This window comes from Pteronotus mesoamericanus, unplaced genomic scaffold (genome assembly GCF_021234165.1).
Source record: "Pteronotus mesoamericanus isolate MK-2021 breed Mesoamerican mustached bat unplaced genomic scaffold, CSHL_Meso_final contig_68, whole genome shotgun sequence".
NCBI lineage: Eukaryota > Metazoa > Chordata > Mammalia > Chiroptera > Mormoopidae > Pteronotus > Pteronotus mesoamericanus.
The window spans coordinates 22,657,853-22,683,270 of record NW_026555234.1 but is presented as its reverse complement, the minus strand read 5'-3'; the positions used below and the strand labels follow the sequence as shown (position 1 = coordinate 22,683,270).

General features: G+C 38.1%; 1 protein-coding gene across 1 annotated transcript in view; it reads right to left on the bottom strand.

Moving 5' to 3' along the window:
• Positions 1 to 25,418, bottom strand: part of NWD2 (NACHT and WD repeat domain containing 2) — a 139,325-nt gene that overhangs the window by 48,995 nt on the left and 64,912 nt on the right. The window contains exon 3 of the mRNA XM_054582249.1: positions 16,544 to 16,660. Within this exon, the coding sequence (XP_054438224.1) occupies positions 16,544 to 16,660 (117 nt within the window). The remainder of the gene's footprint in view (positions 1 to 16,543; positions 16,661 to 25,418) is intronic.

The window sequence follows — 25,418 nt, the reverse complement described above, 5'->3', positions numbered from 1 at the left end:
AATTGCATAACGGGCCAAGGAATTGTCCCAAGATCCTGGCAAAACCAGGTTAGAGCCTGTCTGGCATCAGCCATGGCTGCAAGGGAAAAGGAAGTTCTCTGCTAACTTGCTTGAAATTATAGACTGTCACCCCAAATGAATGACAGCTAAATTAACTAAATGGCACCATGTACACTGCCCACTTCCTTACCCAAGAGCCTTGTTATTATTATTTGGCCTGTTTCACTTTTCTCTTTGAGAAAGCTTAGATAAAAAACGTGAACTTAAACATGCCTATAAAGATAACTGTTGTCTATGTCCTTTATTTCAATTCAGACATCGGTAGAGAAGAGCATAATAACAGAACATTAAAGTTCTCCAAACCACAGTCATTGTTGTCAGTATTTTGTAAAATGATTATTAATGAGGATAGGATGCAAACTTGGGCACATACATTTTGGAGGGTGATCTGGGGGCAGATAAAGGACACAGAGAGCCAGTCACACTTTATCTGCTTAATCATCATAACCAAAATCAGGTTTACAAGGATATATTTTTAGTATACAAAGATGCTCTCACCTAAAGTATGCTTTATTTTATTCAGAAAACATTTTCTCCCCTGATCTTTTGTAATAACTTTCATCTGACAGTAAACATCACTTAAGAAACCATGTTAACTTTTGCAGGTCTTCATAAAACCTTATCAGGGACTTTCCTTTTTTGTTTTATTACACCAAACATTGGGAGATATTTTTGAAAACATTTCTCTTCCAATGGGAAGAGAAGGAAGGGTGTGAGTACTCCTCCACTTGCCCAAGTCCCCACTTTGGTTACTACATCTTTGTCCATCAAATCACACTCACTGGGGTGGTCGCCGCTCTGGCAGTTACTCTAGCATTTGGCCTGTCCGGCACTAGCCTCTAATACAGTCTGTCCTAAAGAAAGTGGCTAAAAATAATTAAAACTCTAAAATCTGTCTTTGGGGACCTAAATTTGATTTCTATTTTAAAAAACTCTACAATAGGAAAATGAAAAGATGTTTAGAGGCTAGCCAGATGGAACCGTGGCATCTAATCACAAAACATCCTGTGGAAGTAGAATAATCTCATGTTCAGCCCGATGTAGGAGATATGTATTCCTGATTCATATCAGGCTTTGTGCTAGGGACTATGGACAGAGGACAAAGGTACAAACTCCTCCTGAGAATTCATAATCTATTGCGGGACAATGATAAGTACATACCAAACTTTAAAACAAGTCTAAATAGAGCTCCAAGTAAGTGACGTGAAAGCATGGAGCAATATTTAAAAATAGTATTTGGAAGCTAAGCACTTTTTTTGTGCTATATAAACACTTTGCATATATTATTTACTACTGACAGTAAACCAATGAAGTTGTATTATCATTATTATGACTTTAAGATGAGAATATTAAGGCTCAGTGAGATTGAAGTGTGTGGGATCAGGATCAGCCTGGATTTCTAGGAATACCTTTGTGGGACAACAATGCATTCAGTATAGTGATGTTCTATTTTTTTTTTAATGTTCTATTTCTTAAAAGTTGGAAGGTCCAGAGCCTCTGAGAGAAGGGATTGTTCTTAAGCACTAGCAACACTGCTTTCTCTGAGGCAGGGATTAACAGAGGAATCACACACCAATATTCCAATGGTTAATGAACATATGAAGGTGTTCTTAGACGCTACTATTAATCAGGGAGGTGAGATAAGATACCCTTTTCTCACCTATCAAATTTACAAAAGTTTTAAGCAGGGGCACTCTGCAGAGCTGAGGGGATGGCCATTCTCATCTTCTCTGGGTAGAAACACAAATTACAAAATCTTTCTACAGAACAAGGAGAATATCAGGACAGTTCATAAACATTCATGACTTTGACCTACTAATTCTGCATCTTGGAGTGTATCCTCAAAGCAGAGATTTGAAAAGTATGAAAATTTGAAACACATGAGCATTTATCATAATAAATAATCAGAAATGGCCTACATATTTAAAAATAGGCAATGCTTAAATATGTGAGTTCATTAAAATCATTTGATTAAGTGAATATCATTAAAATCATTTAAAAACCATGTATCATTGGGAAATGCTTATGATAAAACACTGGAAAAAGTTCTCCCAAGAGACAGCAGTGCACCGTGGTCGAAGGGAGTGAATCCTAGGGTAACACCGCACGAGTACGCGGCTCCCCTGAGACTGCCTGTCACTCTACGCACCTGTCTCACCAGGAAAATGGGGATTACAACCGCAATTCCTGTGCCAGAAGATCTTTAACAAAACTAAATAAAAATATGCATATATGCACTTAGCGTAGGCCTGTGTTTAAAATAATAGTTAAAACACTAATGGTGAATATCTCTGGATGGTGAGATATAGGTGATTTTTATAGTTTCTTTACGATCATCTGTAATTTCCAAACTTCTGTCAATAAGCTTTAATTTTTTAATAGGCATGCTTATAGTGATCGCAAAGTTGGTTATTAACATATGGTAGATATTCTTAAACTATAAAGAAAGAATCTATTGCTAGATTTACATTATTCATTACTGGTTAGAAATGGGTCTGGAATGACTCTTTGGCATCGACTGAGATTAACATATTTTTCACATTGATTTACTTATTAACACACTGTGTAATGATAAATCTTTGTTACATTTCCAGGATAAGTATCTAAGAATGGTGGACACTTTTTATTTATTTTTTTATATTTTTAAAGATTTTACTTATTTATTTTTAGAGGGGAAGAAAGGAGGGAGAAAAAGAGGGAGAGAAATATCAGCGTGAGAAAGGTCGACCACTGTCCTCTTGTACGTGCCCTGTCTGGGGACCAAAGCCACAAAGCCATGTGCCCCAAATGGGAATCAAACTGGTGAACTTTCATTTTGTGGGACAATGAGCAACTACTTTTTACACCACTTTTGAATGTGGTTTAGTAATTTTGTAAAGAATTTTGAATCTATACTAAAGTCAATAAGGAGCATTAATTTTGTGCTCTTTCAGGTTTGGGGAGAGGATTACGCTTGCTTAAAAAGTGAGTAAGATGGCTTTTATACCTTTGTCTGTCTTTACAATGGAACAATTTATCCAGCATTAAACCGTGTTTCTTGAAAATTTAGAAGAAGACATAAATAAGACCACTTTGTCTACTTTTTGAGAGCAAGAGGAAGCTTATTTTTAGAAGTTACGCTTTAGTGAACTTTCAAGTTCTTTTACAACTACCAATTTATCCAAATCTTCTTCAATCTATTTTGGTATTTCACACTTCTCAGAAAAGCATTCATATCATTCAGCTTTGAAGCTTTCTCAGCATCAAGTTTTACATAGTGTTTTCATTTTAAAAGTTGACTTATGATATAAATGTTTAAAACCCATATAACTTAGATGCATGGTACCTATATTAGTGTTGTTACTGGTATTTTTTCTGTATCTGTGGCTAAATGGTCTTTTAATTCTTAATTTTGCTGTTACGTATTTTCCCTATTTTATTAGATTCATCAAAGATATATGTTTTTATTGCTAGTAAAAATCATTTGTCGAGAACTTTTTCCTCCAGTTATGTTTCTGATTCCTGCTTCTGACCCTGGTATCTTCCCTGGAAATAGGGTTGATTCTACGGTTGGATTCTATCTGCTGCCCTCTATCTCGATTTCTCTCTCTCTCTCTCTTTTTTTTTTCATGCCAAGAAACCATATTATGTTTATTCTCTGTATGAATGGCTTGATTTTTACTATGTTAATTCTATTGTTGGTTTTACTTGTAAGTCACCCATCCCTACCATTTTGTTATTTTTTCACATTAGTCTGTTCTCACCATATATGATTTTTAGCCTCAAAAAGTGTTCTGCATGCTACTGAGATGCCACTATGTTTTCGAATGTATTTTGTTTCCTTTAGCAAATCAGATACATTACTTTCTTCTTATTTCCTTTTTCTTATTATGTAAAATGTTTTTCAAAAGCCTTTTCCCCCCACACTTGATGTTGCTGAATACACAGGATGCCTGGCTGGCTCTCTGGTCCCAAACTCTGTCCGTTTGTGTTGACCAACATTTCTTCTCCATTTAATAAGAAAAAAGCAAAAATCATTATCATATCATTGATAAAAATTAATAGGAACAGCTTTCCATCTGAAATTTGATTAAAGAAACTATCTGACAGTCTATTTGGCCATCTATTAAGGGGAAATTAGGAAAGAAAATGTAGTGATTATGATTAATATGAAAGTAAAGGTCAGTGTGATAGTCCATAGGGAAGGGGTAGCTAGACCCTGAGTTTACCCTGTGTGGGGTCGCACAAATAGAAAAATTAATCTGTAGGTTGTTCATGCCAGATAACATATATAAAGCTAGTAAAAACTAAGGCTAAGCTGAAATGGCATAATTAAGCTTGAGACTCATTATTCTTCCTGTCTTCAAGAAATGAGGTTTAGAGATAGATTTAATGACTCATCTGGATTCTTTTTATGCTTACCTCATCTGCTACGCTTTGGAAAAAGTTGAGTCCAGTACTTCACTGAGACTGCTATAGGTAATTAGGATGCAACTGCTTCCTGCTGTTGGTTAATCAGGGTCACCTCTGTATTTCTGATTCAAGTTGGAGACCAATTAATATCCATTTTCACAGGGACACAATTTAAATCCTCTTCCAAATGCTCACTCAGCCACCTCATCCCAGGCCAGGTGAAAGTCCACAAGCCTGCACCCATGCGGGGGCAAGAAAATAATTTTATAGTTAAGGGAAAGCATGCTGATCAAGCCATTTGCATAAAGACATACGTTTTAAATTACATGTAATATTGCTGGTAGTATAGGGGTATTTGATTCTAGTCTAGAAACACTAATCTTTATGATAGGCTTGGAAAACCTGGACCATTCATTACGAACAATATGTTTTTGTATAATAAACAATGTGTAAGTGCTGAATTAAGTAAAAATAAGCCAGGTGCCCTTACCCCAAGTTAAAATTAAGTAGTTAAAACTATTACCTCTTCTATAATTAGAGTCTCCATGTATAGAAATAGAAATGCTGAAATAATTAAATTGATCTGAACCATTTAGTTTATATCTGCAGAGTGGCTGGGAAGATGGTTTTGCAACTTACAGCAAAGCGAGAAAGGTTTTGGGAGCAAAGGAATCCCACCCCTAGGTCTGCACATCCTCCTGCATCTCAGGTGCTGAGGAAGGGAGAGAAAGAGCAGGAAGAAGAGAAGGACCTCCTGGTCCTGCCAGGGGTGCTATGGATGGCTGAGAATATAGAAGGAGCCATAAAACTGAGAAGTCCTACAAAACTGTCCCATATCCGGGCATATTTCCAAACTGGGACTTCCACTCTCAGGAATGAATTTGCATTTGGCTCCTGACAGACATTTATAAAATTGATCTGTGCCTGACACTTTAAAAAAGAAAAGTGAGAACCGGTAAGAGAAGTGTTCATAGAATTATAATGGTCCACACTGATTTTGCTCCTTATTTATTCTTGGTTATTGGTTTAAGTTTCCTCCCATACTGCTCAGTAGAAAAGAATGAGAAAGAAAAGACCGAGATCATGAGTTATGAAGAATATTATACAGTCTCATGGGATAATACAGATTTTATTTTGAGCAAATAATTATGTTTTGAATATCTGACTTGTAGGTTACTGTATAACAGGTGTTTTCGGGTGTAATAAGGATAGACGGACGAGCTCACACCCTGGATATTAACATCACCTTGGACTCATTCTACTCCTTACCCCCACTTTTTAATAGTCATCATCAATTCTGTTTCTGAACTGTCTCTAATCTATGCCCACCTCTCTATTTCATCTCTCACCGGATTATTTTTTGGCTGGATCATGACATTAGCTGGGCTCCCAGTTAGGCATCTCGCCTCTGGCCTCTTCACAATGCTGCCTCCAGAGTTACAGATCTGAACAGTGTCCTCCTCATTGCTAACCAGGGTGAGCTGAAACTTACAAAGTCTGTCCTCAAGCTACATTTCTTGCCTCTTGTTCCCCAATACCCTATATTCTAACTAAACTCAAGAACTGCTGGTCTCTGGACAACCACAGCACCCTCACATCCCCTGTCCTAGAAGGAAAGCTCTTAGTTCTTCTAAGTTCAACACAAACATCACTTCCTCTGGAGGTCTCTTCTGACCCACTGAGTCAGAATAACAGAGCCAAGTCAGAATAAAACAGTCGCTGTCTCCATTGGGCTTTCATAGCACTTGCATAACACCATATTATTGCATTGACCACACTGTATTATATTCAACCACATATACATTTCTCTCTCTTTTTAGGTAGGTGCTTAAGAGGACAGAGATAGATGTTACTTAATTTTGTAGCTATGAGCACAGAGTACTCAGGCATTGCTCAGGGAAGTTAGCATAGAGTCTTGTACATGACAGGCACTGCATCAATTTGCTGGTTGTTTTATTGAACGCTGTAAAGTGTGCATTTCCAGACCCACGTGGACACGTTAGGCTTTGGCATACAGAGCAGACCTGGGCCTTGTGCTGTGGGTTGATACAGGGTAAGCATGAGGGGAAAAACCATTTGTATGTGTGGTATTTCCAAGCACAGATTTTGGCAGCTTCAAATTTCTCTGTCTAGGGAAATTAGATTAAAAGTTGAAGTTCATCATATAATTTAATGGCTGGCCTAAGCAATCTTAATAAAGCCTAGGGCAAAACAGCATCATTCCCCATTGGGGATAAGTACATTGCATGCTAGACCCATGATTACTTTAGCTGAGTCATTCAGCTGTATATGAAAGAACTCCACAAAACTGAAACAAGACATTATGGGTCAATTTCTGTACTTTTGTAATGGAAGAAGAAATAGACTGGGAGAAAGGGACTTTGGTTCTAGACCTCCCGATGGCTTCTTATTAAACCATATAGGGTCTTGTTGTAGGAAGATTATGGGGTTTGGAATTAAAGAGACCTAGGCTGGGATCCTGGTTCCAGCTCTTAAATTACTTTGTTTAGACAAATGACAGAAACTACTTAAGTTTTAGCATCCTCACTGATATAGCAGGAAAACTGTTGGCATCAGAGGGTTGGTATAAGAAATAGTATGTGACAAGTGCTCAGCATGGCACCTGCTATATTTGAGAGTTCAGGAAATACTGGATTCCTTCACTTCTTCGGGTCTCAAATTTTACCTTGTAAAATGCAGGATTTTTAATTACTTAATTACATGATGATCTCAAGGCCCTTTCCAACTCTAAAGTCCTATCATCCTTTATCCTCAGAGGTATGAATAGTGCTCAGAATTTTTGAAAGTGTTTTAAAATCTGTTGCTTCTGATGAATGTGCCTTTTTCTTCTAATTTCTTAAAAAAAAAAAGATTTTATTTATTTAATTTTAGAGAGGGGAAGGGAGGGAGAGAGGGAGAAAAACCATCCACATGTGGCTTCCTCTCATGCGCACCCTACTCGGGACCTGGCCTGCATCTGAGGCATAGGCCCTGACTGGGAATCGAACTGGCAACCCTTTGGCTCACAGGTCGGCACTCAGTACACTGAGCCACACCAGTCAGGGCTCTTCTAATTTCTTTAGGTTTAATTTTCTTTTTCTAGACTCTTAATATAGAGAAGCAAATCACTGATTTCCAAACTGTCTTCTTGCTTAACACACATTTAAAACCATGCATTTCCTTCTGTTTTTTGCTAAGCACTGCTTTAGCTGAATCCCACACTTTGATATGTTGTATTTTTACTTTAGTTTAGTTCAAAAATATTTTTAAGTTTCCCATGATATTTCCTTGACTCATGGTTTATTTAGAACTACGTTGCTTAGTGTTCACATATTTGGAGATTGTATTGTTATCTTTCAGTTGTTTTTTAGTTTTTAATCCCACCTACGACAGAGCAAAAATTTAGTATGATTTCAATCCTTTGATATTTGTTGAGACTTGCATTATTACCCAACATATGGATGAGTCATACTTTATACTTTAGAAAATATTCTGTGTCACTGAACAATGGTATATTCTATAGTTATTGGTTGTAGCATTCTATACATGTCAATTAGGTCATTGTCAATAAATCATGTTATTTAAAGCTATGTACTTAGTGATTTTTGTTTTCTGCTTATTCGCTCAAATACTATAGTTCTAAAAATCTTGAACTATTCTTTTGGATTTTTCTATTTCCCTTTTAGTTCTGACAAGTTTTGCTTTATATAATTTGAAGCCATGTTATCAGATGCTTTTAAATGTAGGAATATTATATCTTTCTACTAAATTGAACTTTTTTATTATTAATCAAATGTCCATTTATCTTCTTAAAGCCTACTGTGTGATACTGATGTAACTTTGTTTTGGTTAGTGTACAGCACAGGCTGTAGTTGAATCTCTATCTTAGTTGGAGTGTTTAGTCTGTTTACATTTGATGAAATAGTTGGGTTTAAGGCCATTACCTTTCTATTTGTTCCATCTATTCTTTATTCTTCCTTTCCAGCCTTCTTTTAGAAAAATTATTTTTCTTCTATTTTATCTCTTCAATGAGATTTTTATTTATATCTTTTATATTCCTCTTTAGTGGTTTTCCTATAAGTGGTATGACAAAACTTACCCTTGACTTACAGTCCAAATTTGTACTTTTATCACTTACCAAATAATGCAGCACTACTTTTAAAAGTGGTTAACTACACCTTTCCCTTATGCCCTTTGAGCAGTTCCAGATCACTGCAATAAATCAAGTATCACAATAAAGTGAGGCAAAAGCATTTTGCTGGTGAGGGTCTTGCCTTCAATTTGTATTAAAAATAAACAAAGAAAAAAGCAAAATCTGTAAAGCATAATAGTGAAGCACTATAAAACAAAGTTATATGTTATAAACCCTTCAAAGCATTATTACATTGCTTAACAGAGTCAATATTCTTTCCAATGCTCTTAATTCCTTCCTATGAATCTGAGCTTCTACCTGTGGTTATTTTCCCCAAGGCAGAAGCTTTTTTTTTTTTCCTTTAAATGTGGGTTAGCTGATGACAAAGTCTTTCTGTTTTTGTCTGAAAATGTCTTTATTTCATCTTCATTTTTGCAGGATACTTTTACTAGGTATAACCGTCTAGCTTGGCTATTTTTTTCTTTCAGCACTTTAAAGAAGACAATCCACTGTTTTTGCCTTCTAGAGTTTCTCTATGAAAAAAGTCAAGTGACAGTCTCTTTGTTGTTTTTCTGAAGGCAACAATTTTTTTCTTCTGATTAATTTTAAATTTTATTTTTTTTCTCTTTACTTTTGGTTTTAAGCAGTTTACTATAATGTGCTTAGGTGCAATTTTCTTGCTTGGATTTTACTGGGCTTCTTGAATCTGAGTGGGTTGATGTCTTTCAATGGCTTTGGAAATTTCTCACTTGTTACTTCTTTCCTATCTTTTTCTGTCCTGCAATTACACTTATGTGAAGCCATTTGACAATACCTCAAGTTTCTTCTGCTTTATTCTATTTTTCCTATTTTGAAAAAAAAATCTGTGCTTCAACTTAGAAATTTTCTTTTGAGTTCACTAATTCAGTAGTAGACTTTGTTTAGTCTATCATGAAGCCCATCAAATAAATTTTTAATTTTATATAGTGTATCTTTTAGTTCTAAAATAGCCATTTGATTCTTTTTTTATAGATCCCATTTCTTTGTTGAAATCCATGTTCTCTATCCTTTAATTCATCTTTTCCTGTGTTTTAATTAACACACTTCACAGTCTCTGATAGTCAATTCCATCATCTTGGTCATCTGGGGAGCTGACTTCAGCTTTGTACTTTTTCTCTCACTTATTAATCATATTTTCTTTGATTCTTTGAATGTCTTGTAATTTTCATTGTATTCTTCGTACTGTATTTAAAAGAGCTGTCATTTAGGGGTTCCTTTTCCTATGTTGACTGATGGGGAAAGAGGCTAATTCCTTCAGTATTTGAACTGGGTACAACTTGGTTGTGGTTTTAGTTGGCTTCAGCTTACTTTGAATTAAAACGTTTCAATGGCAATACCTATTAAATATTCATTCTAGGTTCCAGTGAACTTTGTCTCCTAAATATCAAGAGATTGTGGCAGACTTTACTCTGCTTTTTCTGCCCAGCTCTCTACCATCCCATGTTTGGAAATATCTAATGGGGAAAACTGTTGATACTTTTGGGGCTCCTCCAGCATACATCCAGATCACCAATACAGAACTCTTGTCTCTGGAAATTAAGTTTGTCTAATTATCTTTGTCTTTACAGTTCTACTATCTCTTTAAAAATAGGATGTCTGTAATTTAAAATTTTAAGTTGTAGTTCTACTCAGAAGCAGAAGTCCTTAGGACTATAGTCTGAAGTGAACATTTTTCTTACGAATCAAGTTATAGTTTAATTACTCTCCAGGTCAATTTTCCTCCATAATTCTTTTTACCACACGAAAATATACCATATTATGTGAAACAATGGCTTCAACTGTGGAAAGAACTTATGTATTAATCAAAATTTATTGTGGAAATACTTTATGTATTAGCAACCATTAACTAACTGGCCCTCTTTGGTTTTTGCCAGTGATAACTAGCTTTCTTTTCAACAACAGTTTTCAATGTTTGCCCATTCTAACCTCTTCTGGTGATAATCAAGTAATTTATTATTGGAACCAACTTATTATGGGAAATTAATTGGAACCTATTTTAGAACTATGATTACTGGTTGATTTCAACTGGACAAGCTTAATTTTATACGTAAAAAAGTCTTTGTTTCTCTTGATATTACAAAGTATATCTAGAAAATCTGAGGTTTTAGATTAGTTTTTTTTTTTACATTTTTATTTAAGGATGTTAAAAATATATATTGTTTTTAATTTAGATGACTGTCAGTTCAAATCAATGCCTACTTTCCCATTTTAGTACATTTTGATTAGTAAAGCTGTATTTATGAATGTGAGAACTAAATCGTAGAAAAATACCTGTGCATTTTGTTACAGTCAAACAAAATTAAACACTTGCATTAAGTTTGCATGTGTCTATTTACTTAGTATACCTAAAGTGGTAAACCAATCATATATTGAATTGTGGATAAAGGGAAATATTTTTCAAAGCTCAACTGCTATAAAAACCCTGAAATTCTTTCTTTAAATTCAGTGATTTAAGAACTCTTTGGCTCTGGCTGGTGTGGCTCAGTAGATTGAGTGCTAGCCTGTGAACCAGGGGGTCACTGGTTCGATTCCCAGTCAGGGCACATCCCTGGGTTGCGGGCTGGGTCCCCAGTGGGGGTGCGCAAGAGGCAACCACACATTGTTTCTTTCCTTCTCATCTTCCTTTCCCTTCCCTCTAAAGATAAACAAAGTAAGTCGTAAAAAAAAACAAAAAAGAACTCTCACTGTACAGTTTTCTTTAACTTAAACTGAGCCTGAACTTTCAAGTAGGCATAATTTAACTCTGAAGAAGAGTGGTGACCCAGATGGGTGATAAAAAACTCATCTCTGTGCTGTAGGTTTAATTCAGTAGTGTCACGTAGTGATGCACAAATATGGGATGGTTTAGTTTTTACCAGGAACTGCTATGGACTTTATTTTGTCTTTACTCTTTTGCCTAGTGGAAAAACTTAAACTTGCTGAATGATGATAAATTTCTCAGTCCAATCCCTTAAAAGTTCTCATATTCCTGGTCTAAAATTTAGCTCAGTCCAAAATATGGATCTATGGATCTCTAAGCTTCCTTCTTCCCACTTTGCACACTGTTCTTAAGTGCAGCTGCCAGGAGCTGCCTGTGGTGGGCAAGAGCACGGCCTGCTCTTTGTCCCATGCCATCTGTGTCATGTGTGTGTGCGCACGTGTGTTTTGGGGGTAGGGCTGCAAGCTGGCTTTGGTGTCTGCTGACACTCAGGTAAGGATGACAGCGGTAGTTCCACTCTTGGTCTTGGCTTCTTCTCTATCCAATGCTGACAAATTATGTCTGTTTACATCTGTGTGATCTGGTAGCCCCAATGAGGATGGTTATACAGATTTTGGCTCTCTATGACTTCTGGAAATTGTCAAAACATATCGCAGGCAGCATTCTTTTAGTCCTGATTCTAAGACATGGTGAGTGTCCCTCTGAATATGAAGTCACTGAACCTCTTATCCGTCTCCAGCGGTGGTAACTACTGCCCGTTTATTGGGTACCTGGCCCTGGCTTGGCTCTGCCAGCGCCTTGCACTCAGTAAATCTCCATACCTTCTACACTGTGGATTGATGGAACGTAGTGTGACACTGTCTGGACCCCCCAGAGCTCCTATGCACCGAGGGGCAGCTCGTCCAATGCTATATAACAGAGCTTTTTAAACCACAATTCTTTAAGCTAGCCAATCACTTGCTTTTATCAACTTCTGCCAAAAGGCAATACTTCGTGCAAAGTCCAGGCTCCATGCTCAGGCTCCACAAGCAAGTCTTTTGGAGCACTCCAAATGTGAAGGAATGGTTAAGAAGAACAGCCTCTCTCCCCCTAAACACAGATCATGAAGAGGGACAGGGATGCGAAGAGTTAGCATTCACATGGACGCTGCTCTCTCTAAAAGCTATATTCCTCTCCTCCTTCATAAGGATATTTTTTATGGTCTAAGTGGTCAGTGAGGAAGATTTTGCTGAACTGTCCACAGTTTGTGAAGGCTGAGGCAATTCTCTGCCCTTAAGAGAAGCAGATAGTGACTTTGTACTCAAGGGTGAGTCCAAATCTTGGCCAAAATCCCTCCTTGGAAACAGGCAAAGGCCTTACTAAGTAAATTACTTGCAAATTCATATCTAGCAAATTCATACTGTATATTTTATGTTGTTTGTTAAGAATGAAGTCAAAAGCCCTTCATTGGACTTTAATTTTTGACTGTCTGAATCAAGTCTTAATACTTCTTACATTTTGACTATCAACATTTTCAAAGGGAAACTCCAGTATCAAAAAAATTTTATTCTCATTTGAAATATCTTAAATCATAACTTAACAATACCTAATGATTGTGAAGCTCTTTATAGTTTACAAAGAATTCTCACATAAATCCCACAACAAACCTTTGATATTTATTCAACATTTACTCTTACTTGTAGTTTAACTGTTATTATTTCCCCACTTTATGGCTGTGATCATTAAGCACGGTAAGGTTACTGACCTGAGGCCTTATCAGAACCAGGGCTCTGACTCAGGTCAAAAAATACAAATTCCAAGTTTTCCTCACTATGTTTTTTTCCCTACCCATGTCTACATATTCTGTTCTTCCTTTCCAAGTACTGAGCAGACCCGACCCTACTTAGCTTCCGAGATCAGATGAGATCGGGCGTGTTCAGGGTGATATGGCCATAGACTAAATTCTGTTCTTCCTTAGTAGCGATGATGTATTCTCAGTATGAAAGGTCTCCTGAGTTAATTCTCTGAGAGTGAAACCTGGACACATGTCTGGGCAACTTACTCTATCACCCTCTCCTCCTTGTCACCAAATGCATATGTTCAAACAGCTGTGTGGATTTAGCAGGCACAGCTGGCATGTCTCTAGCAGCTCGAGCCATATCCCAAAGCACAACTTTTAGGAAATGAAGTTAAAAGAGCCAAGTACATACAACATTTAAGTCTAAGGTCCCTTTGGGCCCCAATTCCCTGGGTACTTAAAAGGAAAGTTTGGTTTGGTCCTGAATTTATTTGTATCTAACATAAGAGCTAATATCTGTAGAGACTTTGAAGGTACAAAAACATTTTTTCATCCAGCAAGGGTGAATTTTCTCGCCGCCAGGTGAAGTAATGTGTCATACTCTCCGGCCCTCTGGGATCATCATAACTTCTAGAAATATCACCAGGAGGCACTGGACAAGGGAACTGGTGCTCAAAAGCAACACATGTCTGCTCACTGTTACCATAGTTACAAGAAAGGCCATAAGAGCACTGTGTTCTCCTACAAGCAGAGAGATAAACCTTGTGTGATTTAAAATCACTGGAGTGAATAATCCCAGCTCTACCCACAGGGTGGGATTGTGGGTGCCCTGAGTTTCAACATGTAACAGGGAGTGGAAGGAGGGATAAACTATAGATTTATGCTCCATGAAGTTGTTACTGATGTTCTATCAGTTAACCTCTCTCAGAACCTACAAATTATTGGAATTAATGGCCATGATGAATTTTGGTTGGTCTGAGTATGACACTCTACAGGGTGATAAAAGGTGGGGCATGTCTCTCTCATCCCTGAATTTCTGAGGCTGGATCAGGACAGAGCTGTGGAGATCACAGCAACTGAGATTCCCCAGGGCACACTCCCAGCACTATGTACCTTCCAAATCTGGCTTTCTAAGCATGATGAAATCTGTTCTAACTTGTCTTCTGATGTTTGGATATCTTCTCTAGCACCACTCCTTGCCAAAGTGGTTTGGATTCTTTACTTTAATGGCAACTTTGTTGGTGACACACTCATTACAATTTGAGGCAGGTGATTTCGTCTTTAGACAGCTTTGAGAGATAATCATAATCATCACAACAACAAATAACAACCAACACTTACTGTGGGTTATGCTACGGGAGACACTGTAAGTGCCCTGTAATATCATTTCATCTTCAGAATGACTTCAGAAGCTAGATAACTATTATCAACATCCCCATTTTATAGATAAAGAAACTAAGGCTTAGGGTAGTAAAGAAAATCCTCCAATGTCACACAGCTATGACATGTTAGTCAGGACCCAGGGATGCGTGACCCTGAATCCTGAGAGAGTGCTACCTTCTCCAATTTCTTCATCTGGAGCTAAAATCTGTCTCCTTGTATTTCCATCCACTGGTCCTAGTTCTGTTTTCTGAAGGCCCATGGACAAAGTCTTCATTCCTCTGCCACACCAGCTCTTCAGATATCTAAAATGACTTTCAGGACTTTTACCATTCTGTTCAGACCACAGGATGCTGTTTTTAGATGTCCATGCTTCACATACCTCCCCTAAACCATTTATTTGTCTTGTTTGTCTTATTACAATAGCTTCCTAATGGGCCTCCCTGCTCTGCCTTCTGCTATACACCCAGCGGCCACGGTAGGCCTTACACTGTGTCTCATCGCTTTAGTACTCCGCTCAAAACACTGTGGCTTCTCGCGTCAGTCAAAGTGAAAGTGAAGCCTTTACAGCCAACTCTGAGAGGATAAAGCCAGTGGCGCAGTCTGCCTGCATCCTCATCCTCTTCCCTTTTGTTAGTGCTCCCTGAACACGCCAGTCATGTTCCCAACTCCTCTCCTTGCAAGGCACTGACCTGAATATTTCCCACCCCTCTTCCCAGCTCCCTTCCAAAGTCACCTTTTCAGTGAGGTCTTGCCCAGCTACTCAGCTGAAAATGACAAATCTCTCACCTCACTGCTGTTCCCTCTCCCTTCCTCTCTGTGTTTTCCTCCATAGCGTTTCTCATCATCTGATGTGCTTCCTCTACTCATTCCTTTGATTTTTGCTTGCTCTCTCTCCTCACCCTCACAGAACGCAAGCTCCATGAGGGCAGAAAGTTTGTTTTCTCAGCTCAGTTCTAAGGTTAAATCACATGAAATTGGCCCACTAAATGACCATTTCATATGGTCCGCCTACCACACCCCCAGTATTGAGAGCAGCCCCTGGCACGGAGTGGCATTCACTAAGTGCTTGGTGAATAAATAAATAATTTATTCATATACCGATACTAAACATAGTATAGAGCTTTCCAGTACTTTATTATCTTTGGTAAGGACTTTATTAACTGGTCAGATTTCTGATATGGTCTCTGTTATCTTAATCCTATGTGACGCAGCATATAGATGGATATTACAAATAAGTATTAAAATCAGTTTCATTGATACACTGAACCTAGCTTTTAATGGCATGATCTGGTATTTTCTTCATAGCATTCACTAGTAATTTTACCCATCATCCATGAGATGCAAAGCTTCCTGTGTTGTAAGGGACAACTTCCCTACCAACTGGTAGGATCTGTATGGATTCAAGATAAGGAGTTTTCTTAAGCTAAATTAAGACAGTTTCTACACAATCACTTGCCACAGACTGACCTTCTTATCTTATTACCATTTTGTTTACACAGAGGAGTGGGTATTGTTTAGAAAATAATGATGAACTAATAATAATGTTCCACTTCAATTTATAGCTTACATTAAGCATCTAGCTGGAAATCACTGCATAATTAAATTTTTTTTATACTTCCTATTGGCAGATTTGGCATAATGCATTTGGTTTACTTTTACGACATTTCAGCCACTGTGCTTAAAAAAATGCCAGGAATTCTAATGTTGATGAATAGAGACCCTAGGATTAAATACATTATACATGAAAATCTAGGATAATTACTGTAGGACTCCTGCAGTAACCTTTACTGCTGACCACTGGCATGGTGGAAATTGTCGAAGCCAAGCCGTCCCGCTGACTACCATTTCAAATTATTCCCCGTGAATCTGCGATACTTTCTTTATCGTAAACCTGAGGATTTTGTTCTCACACTCAGGGCAAAGAGACAGTTTAAAATTTTAAATAGAAATAGAAAAGCGAGTATTTCCCCCCTATTTTAAAAGCCCTTTAGGGATCACCAATCAGCAAGAATTCTCACATTCGTTTCTACTTTAATATAAAGCATTAGTTTTTTATACCCACAACAAAACATGGACCTGCAGAAGTTTTCAAACAGTCCTCCAGCAGCCTCATGCGCGTCTTCTGGAGCTCGGGGCTGTCCCACTCGTCCTCGTCCACGCCCCAGTACAGATCTATGACCTGGGAACCAAGGCGGGAGGCGCGTTAATCCACCGTTTTCATGCATTTTTATTTACCTGCGGGCCTTATTCTTATTCACAGTGTTAAGCCAACATGACTTTTAACTTTTCTTTTCGCAGCATTTTTTTCCCTTAGAGAGGGAACGTGATTGTTAAGTTCCACCTAAAGAGGTTTATTTTTCCATCCCCTGGTGGGTGTGGGATGAACATTATAATTTCATCTTCTGTTCCTGATGATACTGTTGACATGGACCCAGAGAAAATGAAATGTTAAATGTCAGAGGCTTTGCAATGCAGGTTTTCATTATATTGAAATGGTAACAAGGCTTCAAAACAAACTTCGAAAGCAGCTGGGATATGGTTATACATTATTTGAGACAATGGAATAAGAATGTATGTTACTGAATATCTTAATATGAGAAGGGAAAACCACAATGGTTTTCTTGAACCTAACTTAAACATCTACATTTCTTTCCTCCCCCCCTCTTTTTTTAAAGAAAATAAACTCCCGAACCTGTTATTTTCATGGTCTACCATATGGGAATAGCCATTTTGCTTACGTCTGTGTTATCTATACGCAGCTTGGCTTTCATCAACACGTATCTGTAAAACATGTATTGGGAAGCAGTGAACGGTATGCCTTACCAAGGAGGGAGGATAATAGGAGCTTCTATCTCCTTACTTCAAAGACAACAGGGGAGATTCTGAGAGTCTGTAAAAACTTTTGCAAGTGCGCTCTTTGAAAAATTTGCTATGGAGAACAGCAGGGGTTTCGTTCCCTTTATTCAACTGCTATCTGCATAAGGAAAATGTTTCCAATAGCAGCTTTGAAGATTTCTTCTTTTCCTTTCCTAGTTTCCCACAGGCAGAAAATGAAGGCCTCTGCTCCGTACTGACTGTTTGCATGGCATTCGGTGAGCCGGCAGCACAGGGCACAGTCCTCCATTGTACCCCGAGCAGATCCTGGGGACTCTGTGCGCTTCCCAGGCCATGGCCCCGCGCAGGTGTGCTTGTATCACACAGGTGTCTTTATCTGCCTGCATTTATGCTTTTAGAAGGCTGGCAGGGATATACAAACTTCTTTAAAAAATATTCCCATAGCTCAGTCTATGCATTTTATAATATACGAAGCTATCAGAACTGATTCTGGAGTTTTTCCCTTTAATCTACCTTACAAAGTTTAATCACAATATTACAGAAGGGGATATCTGAGATTGAAATGTCACTGTCCAATATGAGAGCCTTTAGCTGTGGCTATTTAAAATTAAATATAAATCAATTAAAATTAAAAATTCAGCTTTTCAAATGTTCATTAGTAACATGTGGTTATGACCCCCATGTTGGAAAGCAGAGAAATAAATACTTCACCATCATAGAAAGTTTAATTGGACAGAACTGTAAAGTACTGAGATTCATACACTGTAATCATGAGAAGGCATTCTAACCATTTGCCAATAAACTGTCAAAATGAAAACACATCTACTGCAATGTTAATGGTACTTTTTGGCTGTCCCATACATAAACTAACAACCATACATAGAGTCAGGTATGCAACTTTTTGGCTGACACTGTTTGTATATACCTGAAGAAAGGTTTGGTTTACAACAAATGAAGAGAAACAGAAATGGTAAATATGGAGGTTGACATAACAAAAGCTTTAATATACACCTGCTCTTCTCCCATCTTCTTTTAATGATACAATTATATCAAGTAATAATTGTAATAGTATGTCATTAGGTTAGTAACATATATAAATGTCACATATATAACAATAACACCACAAAAGAGAGAAAAGGGAATTGACCTACATACAAGTAATCTTTTTACAGGTCATTGGAATTAATTTAGCATAAATCATAAGTAGATTCTGATAATATGTACATGCCTTACATAACTACAAAGAAAAAACTCAAAAAAGTGAAAAATCATTAAAGGAATTTAAATGTTACACTAGAAAATATTCAAATGTACTATAAAGCTACAATAATTAGGAGAATGTAGTGCTGGCATTAGGATAGTCAACAGAATAACACTGAGACTCCAGAAATAAATCCTCACACTTACGGCCAACTGATTTCAGCACAAGTGCCAAAATAATTCAATGAACAATAGTTTTTTTTTTTTTCAACAAATGGAACAGGGACAACTGGATAGCTACATGTGAAAGAATGAAGTTTGACCCCTACCTCACTCCATACACAAAAATTAACTCTAAATAGATCATAGGCATAAAGAGTTAAAACTATAAAACTTTAGTTTTTTGAAAACACAGAATAAATCTTTGTGACCTTGGATTTGACAGGGGTTTCTCAGACATGAAAGCAAAGTACAAGTCATTAAAACAAAAAAGATAAATTGAATTTACTCAAAATTTAAAAAGGTTTTTGTGCATCAAAGGACACACAAGGAAAGCAAATAGAGCACCCTTGGAGTGGCAGAAAATATTTGCAAATCATATATTTGATGAGTAGACATTTCTTCAAAGAGTATGTACAAATTGTCAACAAACATATGAAAAGATGCTCAACATCATTAGTCATCAGGGAAATGCAAATTAAAACTATAATGAAATAACCCTTCACACCCACTAGGAAGGCTATAATCAGAAAGACAAAACAAGTGTTGATGCGGATATGGAGCGACTGCAACCTTTATACACTGCTGGTGAAAACACACAGTGGTACTGCCACTTTGGAAACCAGTCTAGCAGTTTCTCAAATGGTTAAGCATAGAGTTACCACATGATCCAGTAATTCTCCTAGGTATATACCCAACAGAAATGAAAATGTATGTCCAACAAAAACTTCAACCTGAATGCTCATAGAGCATTATTTATAATAGCCAAAAAGCGGAAAAAGTCTGTCTAGCACATGATCAATGGATAAATAAAATAGCATATTCATGCAATGGAATATTATTTGGAAATAAAAAGTAATGAAATGCTGATGTTACAAGGATGAGCCTTGAAAACATTTTGCAAAGTGGTAGAAGCCAGTCACAAAAGACCACTTGTCCTATAATTCCATTCATATAAAATGTCTAGAATAGCCAAATCTACAAAGGCAAAAGGTAGATTAGTGGTTGCCGGGGCTGGGAGGGAGGGGAATTGGACAATTAGGGAGTCACAGTGAAAGGGCACAGTGTTTCTTCGAGAGGCGATCACAACATTCCACAACTGATTTGAGTAATGCTTGCACAACCATGAATATACTAAAAACTGTGCCCTTTAAACAGGAAAATTTTATAGTACATGAATTGAATTATATCTCAATGACACTGTGCATGTCTAATCTGTATTGTGATTGTCTATGGGCCTTCCATCTTCTACTCACAGTAGAACTGAGTGCAAGAACAGTGTAAGTGCCTGGTATATTAAAAAAGCAGCAAGAGGAAAGAAGAGTTACCTACAAAGGAGTTCCCATAAGACTATCAGCTGGTTTCTCCAAAGAAACCTTGCAGGCTAGAAGAGACTGGCAAGAACTATTCAAAGTCATGAAAGGCGAGGTCCTACATCCAAGATGACTCTATTCAGCAAAGCTATCATTTAGGATGGAAGGGCAGATAAAGTGCTTCGCAGACAAGGTAAAGGTAAAGGAGTTCATGTCACAAAGCCCTTATTATATGAAATATTAAAGGGACTTATTTAAGAAAAAGAGGATCAAAACTATGAACAGTATAATGACAACAAACTCAACAACTATCAACAACTGAATTTAAAAACAAAAACAAACTAGGCAAACAACAAGAACAGGAATAAAGTCATAGAAATGGAGATCCCATGAAGGGTTATCAGTGGGGAGGAGGAAGAGATTACTGGCAGGTACAAAATAGACAGGGGGATGTTAAGAATAGTATAAGAAATGAAGAAGCCAAGTGACCTATATGCATGACCCATGGACATGAACTAAGTGGCGGGGAGATTGCTGGATGGAAGGAGGTACTGGGCAGAAGGCAGCAAAGGGGAAAATTCTGGGACAACTGAAATAGCATAATCAATACAATATGCTTAAAAAAAATAAAATAGGGAAAGAAGGGGAATGGTCGTCAAGGAACATGTATAAAGGACCCATGGACAAAGCCAAAGAGGGGTAGGATTGAGGGGGTGGCGGGAAAATGGAGACAACTATTCTTGAACAACTATATACACACACACACACACACACACACACACACACACATATATACACACACATATATATGTATATATATTTTATATGCATATATATATAAATAAGATAAATTTTTTAAAAAAGAGCTAAACAGTGAGATTTACCTACATACTCATATATGCAGACCAAACAACCAGGGTAAAAGTTGACACAAGGCTTTCGCTTACATTTTTAAATAGAAGCCCGATGGTCACCTTATTTATTTGCCACGCATGGGAGTCTTTTGCAACAGTGTGTGCACCTGCTACCCCTTCGGGCCTGGCCACCGCTGCCCTGCTCCGGGCCTGCACAGCTCCGTCTCCTGACTTCAGGAGCTGGACTTGCACAGGCTCCTGCTTCCAGCTCTTTTCCCTTGAACTGCTCTTTTCGCAAATGACTTTATGGGCAGAAAATGATGAAAAGAGATAAAATCAAGCAACTGTGAAGACAGGGAGGAAACAAATGAATGAAACATCTAACTTATGCAACACGAAACGCCATCTGGGCAAACAGACACACCACGTATCCGCATGATCGATAACTGGCAAAGAGCAGCAGGGACCCAAAGTGCTCGACAAGACAAGATTTATTATCCACTTAAAAAATTAAATTTAGTTTTTAGCCTAATGTCCAGGCACTGCAGACACTGCAATCTAATTTACTATTTATTGGACTACTAACTTGTTGACAGCACGTTTTATGTGCCTTTACTTATTTCAACATTAAGTACAAAAGCTCAGGAAAGTACTTCAATTTGATTCCTTTTTACTTAAAACCATCTAATTTGTTTTAAAATATTCTTAGGGAAGCTAATTTACCAGGCTCATTTTAATGTTCTGAATTGGTCTGGAAACAAAAAAAGGCAGCAAATAAAAGCCCTCACAAATTTTAACCACTTGAAACTGGACATAACCATTTAAATACTGAGATTATTGTACAAACAACAAAGGAAACTATAAGAGACAAATATTAACCTCATGCTTTAACCAAGAAACAAAACCAAACCCAAATGTGAATTCATAATATCTTCACACCATCATTTCTTCAAAGGACTTTTAAATTTAAATATTTTCCCAAACACTTTCCTTCTCCATTTTCCCATGCCATATGACATTACTGGATGTGGAAGAAAAATGTCATCACAGAGACAACAGGACAGATTCCGGTTTTGAACAAATGCAGTACTGAAATGAAGAGGAAGCTCCCATGACTCTGCCACTCCCAGGGGCATTTCCTCTGAAGGAATCATCACATTTTGTCTTGAAAAAATTCCTGTCACTTCATAGGTAGAGTTTGTTTTTATTACAAATGTTATCGCTCCTACTTTATTGGCCTATACATTTATACGACATGGTTCTGAAAAGACCTTTTGGTCTTCTAGAAAATCAAATCTATTCTTAAAGGGATAATATCTGCCACTATAAAAAAAATTCAGAAGACCACAGGACAGGCTCAGAAAGACTTGAACAGAAACAACATTACTGTGCTGTGGACGTAACTTTCAAGGTCAATATGGAGGTGAAGACAGTACTCATTTGTTTCAGTAGCTGTTCGAACTGAATGTTCTAAAATGAACTAGAATGTTCGTCTCACAGGAGAAGGTAAGCAGGGAGGAGTCTTAAACCTCAGACTAGGTTTATCAGATACTATTCACAACTGTTGAGCTATACTTTATAGATGTGGTAATTCTCACTCTAGTTAGAATGGCTTTCCCCAGATTAATGTGATACAATAAAAAAAAAAAAAAGAAAGCACTTCAGGCCCACATCATCCATATCTGCACTTTTATTAGGGCTACTGCAAACACTGACTTTAGGTCTCCTGCAATTTTTCTGTCGGTCATGAGCTACATGGGAGCATGACTAAGACACACATTTCTGGGAAAATTATGCCTTCTATCAAGCCCAGGAAGGACTGGCTGGTCCCAGTGGTCATATACAATTACCAGAAAGAAAGAGGGTCCTCTAGCATGAGGTGGGACAATGCTTCATCCAAAACCTCATGAAGACAGCAAACCGCTCAGACCTGATGCCTTTCTGTCTTGGAAGCTGTGGCGGTAAGGAAGGGCTAAACCATGAACGAAGGCAGGGCCTCTGACTATTAAGGCTTAATGAACGTGGAGGCAGAGAAGCAGCCACGAGCCAGAAGCTGCAGCACATCTGTGCGGCCTATGAGTTGGAGGAGCTCGCTGCACAGAGGAACCTCAGCCAGGCTGCAGCCAGGTACCAGCTTCCTTCAGTGGTGCGGCAGCTGACCTCCGACAAAGCATGTGACTCTGAGTGAAAACCACCAGTGGCTTTGTACTTCCTTTGCAGCCAGCGCCACCCTGGTCACTGCTGTTTATGACTGTCTTCTCTGCAAGACTGTAAACTCCATGAGGGCAGGAACCATGTTGTTTCCAACATCATGGCATCTGCTGCACCCACAACTCTGCCTGGTGCAAAGCAGAGGCTCGAGGAAGTCTGTGAATAAATGAATACAGCCCATGGGACCAAGCACTTTAACCTGCCTCTGGGGAATTAGGGTGGACAGACATCAGCGAGGAGGAAAGTGGTCTGAACTGGAAGGATATGCGTGTAGGAGACTGTTTTTCGGTGAGGGTAAGAGGGGTGTCTAGGCAGAACAGTACCACAAATGTGACAGGGCTTACCCATAGGGACAAAAGGTCATAGCATCATCATTTGGGGAGGTGAAAGGAGACATCAGATAGAAGAAAAGCGAGCTTCAGTTACTTTTCAATGGTCTATAACTTATTAGTTGATAAAGTAAACCTCTTAAGTGAGTGCTCTTTTTCCTGTGCAAAGGTTTGATAAAAAGTCCCCTCTCCCTCCTATAAAAAGAAATACAAAAATGAAAATGGAAAAAAAAATGACTACCCTGTGTTCAGAATTTGAGAAGAGCCTCAGGGTGATTGTACCCAATTGGAACACTTAAGTATCACCTGCAAATGGGATCCCTCCTTCTGTTTATTAAGGGATTCACATTAGTGCATGATTTCCAGTGTTGGGGTAATCAGATGGCCACAATTTAGCAGAATTAAACATTCAGCAAAGTACAGCTCCTCCAGTAAATTCTGGACCGCCCCCCCCTCCCTGTCACAAGGGCACTGCTCTATATTTAGGATAAATATTAGGCAGAAAATTGTCCATACACACAAAGTGAAGGATGAACAACAATGCTATCTTGGGAAGTCAGGCATGAGAATTCCGGAAGAGCCACGCCATGCTGCACAAACAGCGGGCTGAGACTTACAATTAAACTGGAACAACTGCAGGGCAATTATGATAATGTTTTCCTTCCCTTTTTCCATCTCTGTTCATCTTCCTTCCCCCTTTTTATACGCTGGCTCATGGATGGGAGAAAGATGATGTCACATGCTTATGCTATTTTTACGTAATATTAACTTGGTAAGACATGCTCAGGCTTTGATAGACAGAACCAAAATGGGAAGTGGGCTGGACAAATTAAAGTGCTGGCCTGAGTGAAGTGATGTGTGGTCAATGAGGGATCCGCATTTCGCTTCAGAAGGAAGCGTACACTTGATTACTAGAAAATGGGAAGGGGCTGATTAGCTGACAATGTGGAGAAAAGACCAAGGGCACCAAAACATATCTTCTCAATTATAAGCCAATGCTATATTCTGGCAACTCAGCAACAAAATGCATTTTGATATTCCTGAGTAGGCAGACAGTTGGGAGGAAAAAATGTGTACAAAGAAGGAGACCGGGCTCCTTTTAGAACAGGAGGGCTGTGGTGGGCGAAGAAAGAAGCAATAGAGGAAAAGTAGGTAGAAACGACTAATGAGGAACCTTCAGTGTGAGGCTAAGTAATTGTTCAATTCAGTAAGTATCAGTAAGGTCAAGCTAATGTAAGACTCACGTAATGTCACCTAACCTACAACTTTGATGTGCACAGAGATTGTGGCTACTTTATGTAGTCTGAAATGAGTAGGGCTTCCTGCCCAACTCTCCATCCATCCTGTGGTCAAAAGCTTCCATGTGCGTTGAATTCTCATAACAATCCTGGAAAACAAATGCTGTCTCATTCATTTTATAGATAGGGTCACTATGTGTCAGGGATCAAGCACTTTGCCCAGTGTCGCAGGACTGGTAATTTGTGGACCCAGAATTTGAAGCTTAGTCTAACAAAAAAATCTATGTTGTTTCAACTAGACCCCATAAATGACTAAATTAGATTCAATTTATTGAATCTAAAATATCAGTTGTAGCCTGCTCCAATATTGTACAATATTGTCAGTGACATCATGACATATGACACACTGCTTATTTGTATAGGGGCTTCTGAAGAGAGCACAGACACACCAATTACTTGGAAGATGAATCTTAATTTGAGATGTAAAAAAAACCCCAAAACCCACAAACAACCATGCATCTTTGAATGAAATCGGGAAAATCCTGCTTAAGGAAGATTATTTGAGCAGCTGTGCACAGTCTGGACCAGAACACAAAAACACCCAGGCTAAGGAAAGTTTGGGAAAAGGTTGCCATTGTCACTCAGCTATAAAGAAAAAGGAGCCTGGGTAAAGACAGAGAGAGCCTTGTGAGGTGGAAAGAAAAGGCAAACTTGTAGAAACACGGTGGCAAGTAAATC